The sequence below is a fragment of the Verticillium alfalfae genome, genomic scaffold (assembly GCF_000150825.1).
Source record: "Verticillium alfalfae VaMs.102 supercont1.3 genomic scaffold, whole genome shotgun sequence".
NCBI classification, from domain to species: Eukaryota; Fungi; Ascomycota; class Sordariomycetes; order Glomerellales; family Plectosphaerellaceae; genus Verticillium; species Verticillium alfalfae.
The window spans coordinates 755,436-756,706 of NW_003315036.1; the positions used below are offsets into that span (position 1 = coordinate 755,436).

The window sequence follows — 1,271 nt, forward strand, 5'->3', positions numbered from 1 at the left end:
ATCTTGGACAAGCTTATCGATCACGGCGCTCCACTACTTCATCTCTCTCAAAGTTTCGACCCAGCACGCAAAAGTTTCAAGAGAACGCATGCTCTTTCTAGGATACGAGACAAGTAAGTCTTTGTTTGACATGCGACCCTTCGATGTCTAACGCGATGCAGCCACGGCTCGGGCTTGATCATCTTCCATCGTGCCGTCCTGCTGAGACTACTGTTCGACGCACTACCAGATGAAGCCAAGGCTCAGTATTTTGTCAATAAGAGAGTCACGGGTATTGACATCTCTCCTTCTGGCACAACTGCACACTGTGACGATGGATCGTTGTACACTGGGTCCCTAATCATTGGTGCTGATGGTGTCCACTCCAGGATCAGCACCATCATACGGGGTCTCAGGCTCGACCTTCTGCAGACTGTGAGCGGCCAAAATGCACTCGATTCTGCCAATGATATCACAAGCAACGCAGAGGACCCTTTCCCGGCCACTTACAAATGTTTATGGGGTTCATTCAAGCGAGAGACGGACATTGGCGAGAGTTATGAGATACAGGGTCACAATCGATCAGCCATGTACCTGACAGGCAAGGAAAAGGCCTGGATTTTCTTGTATGAAAGGCTCCCGGTGACATCAACAAAGAAGGTAGCATACAGCCCCGAAGATGCAAACGCGTTTGCGCAAAGCTTCGGCGATTGGCACGTTCATGAGAAGCTCAATATCAGCGACGTCATGAACAAACCAACTTTCGTCTCGGGGATGAATAACCTTGGAGAAGGTGTCGCTGCGGCAGAAACCTGGAGTTTTGCCGGCCGAGTCGCCCTCGTAGGGGATGCGTGCCATCGATTCACCCCCAACGCTGGGCTTGGACTCAATGCGGGTATACAAGATGTTGTCTCCTTGGTGAATCATCTTCACGTCCTTTCTGCGCAAACCCGACGTGGCTTGTTCGACGACACGTTGTTTGTGAACACGTTGGAGAGATACCAAGAGGAAAGGCGCGAGCCGGTGACAAGAGACTACGCTGTGGCGTCACAGTCGACGCGGCTGCAAGCATGGGCGACTTGGCGCGATTATCTGTTGGCACGTTGGTTCTATCCATTTGAGTTCGTGAAGAACTACCTGACGGATTACGGGACGGCTACCAGCTTCAAACGTGGACTTGTCTTGGACTTCATTGAATCTGACGAGGTGCTGCATGGCAAAGTCCCCTGGGACCGTGCCCTCGTTCGGGGTGCACTGGCCATTAAGACGAGCTAATGGCATGTAGCTACTGA

General features: G+C 51.8%; 1 protein-coding gene across 1 annotated transcript; it reads right to left on the bottom strand.

The window, feature by feature from the left end:
• Positions 1-336: 336 nt before the first annotated feature.
• Positions 337-906, bottom strand: VDBG_02747 (predicted protein; the record flags this gene model as incomplete). Its single annotated transcript, XM_003006562.1, has 2 exons — positions 337-472; positions 737-906. The coding sequence occupies 2 exons, from the start codon at positions 904-906 to the stop codon at positions 337-339; spliced, it is 306 nt and encodes a 101-aa protein (XP_003006608.1).
• Between the last annotated feature and the right edge of the window lie 365 nt (positions 907-1,271).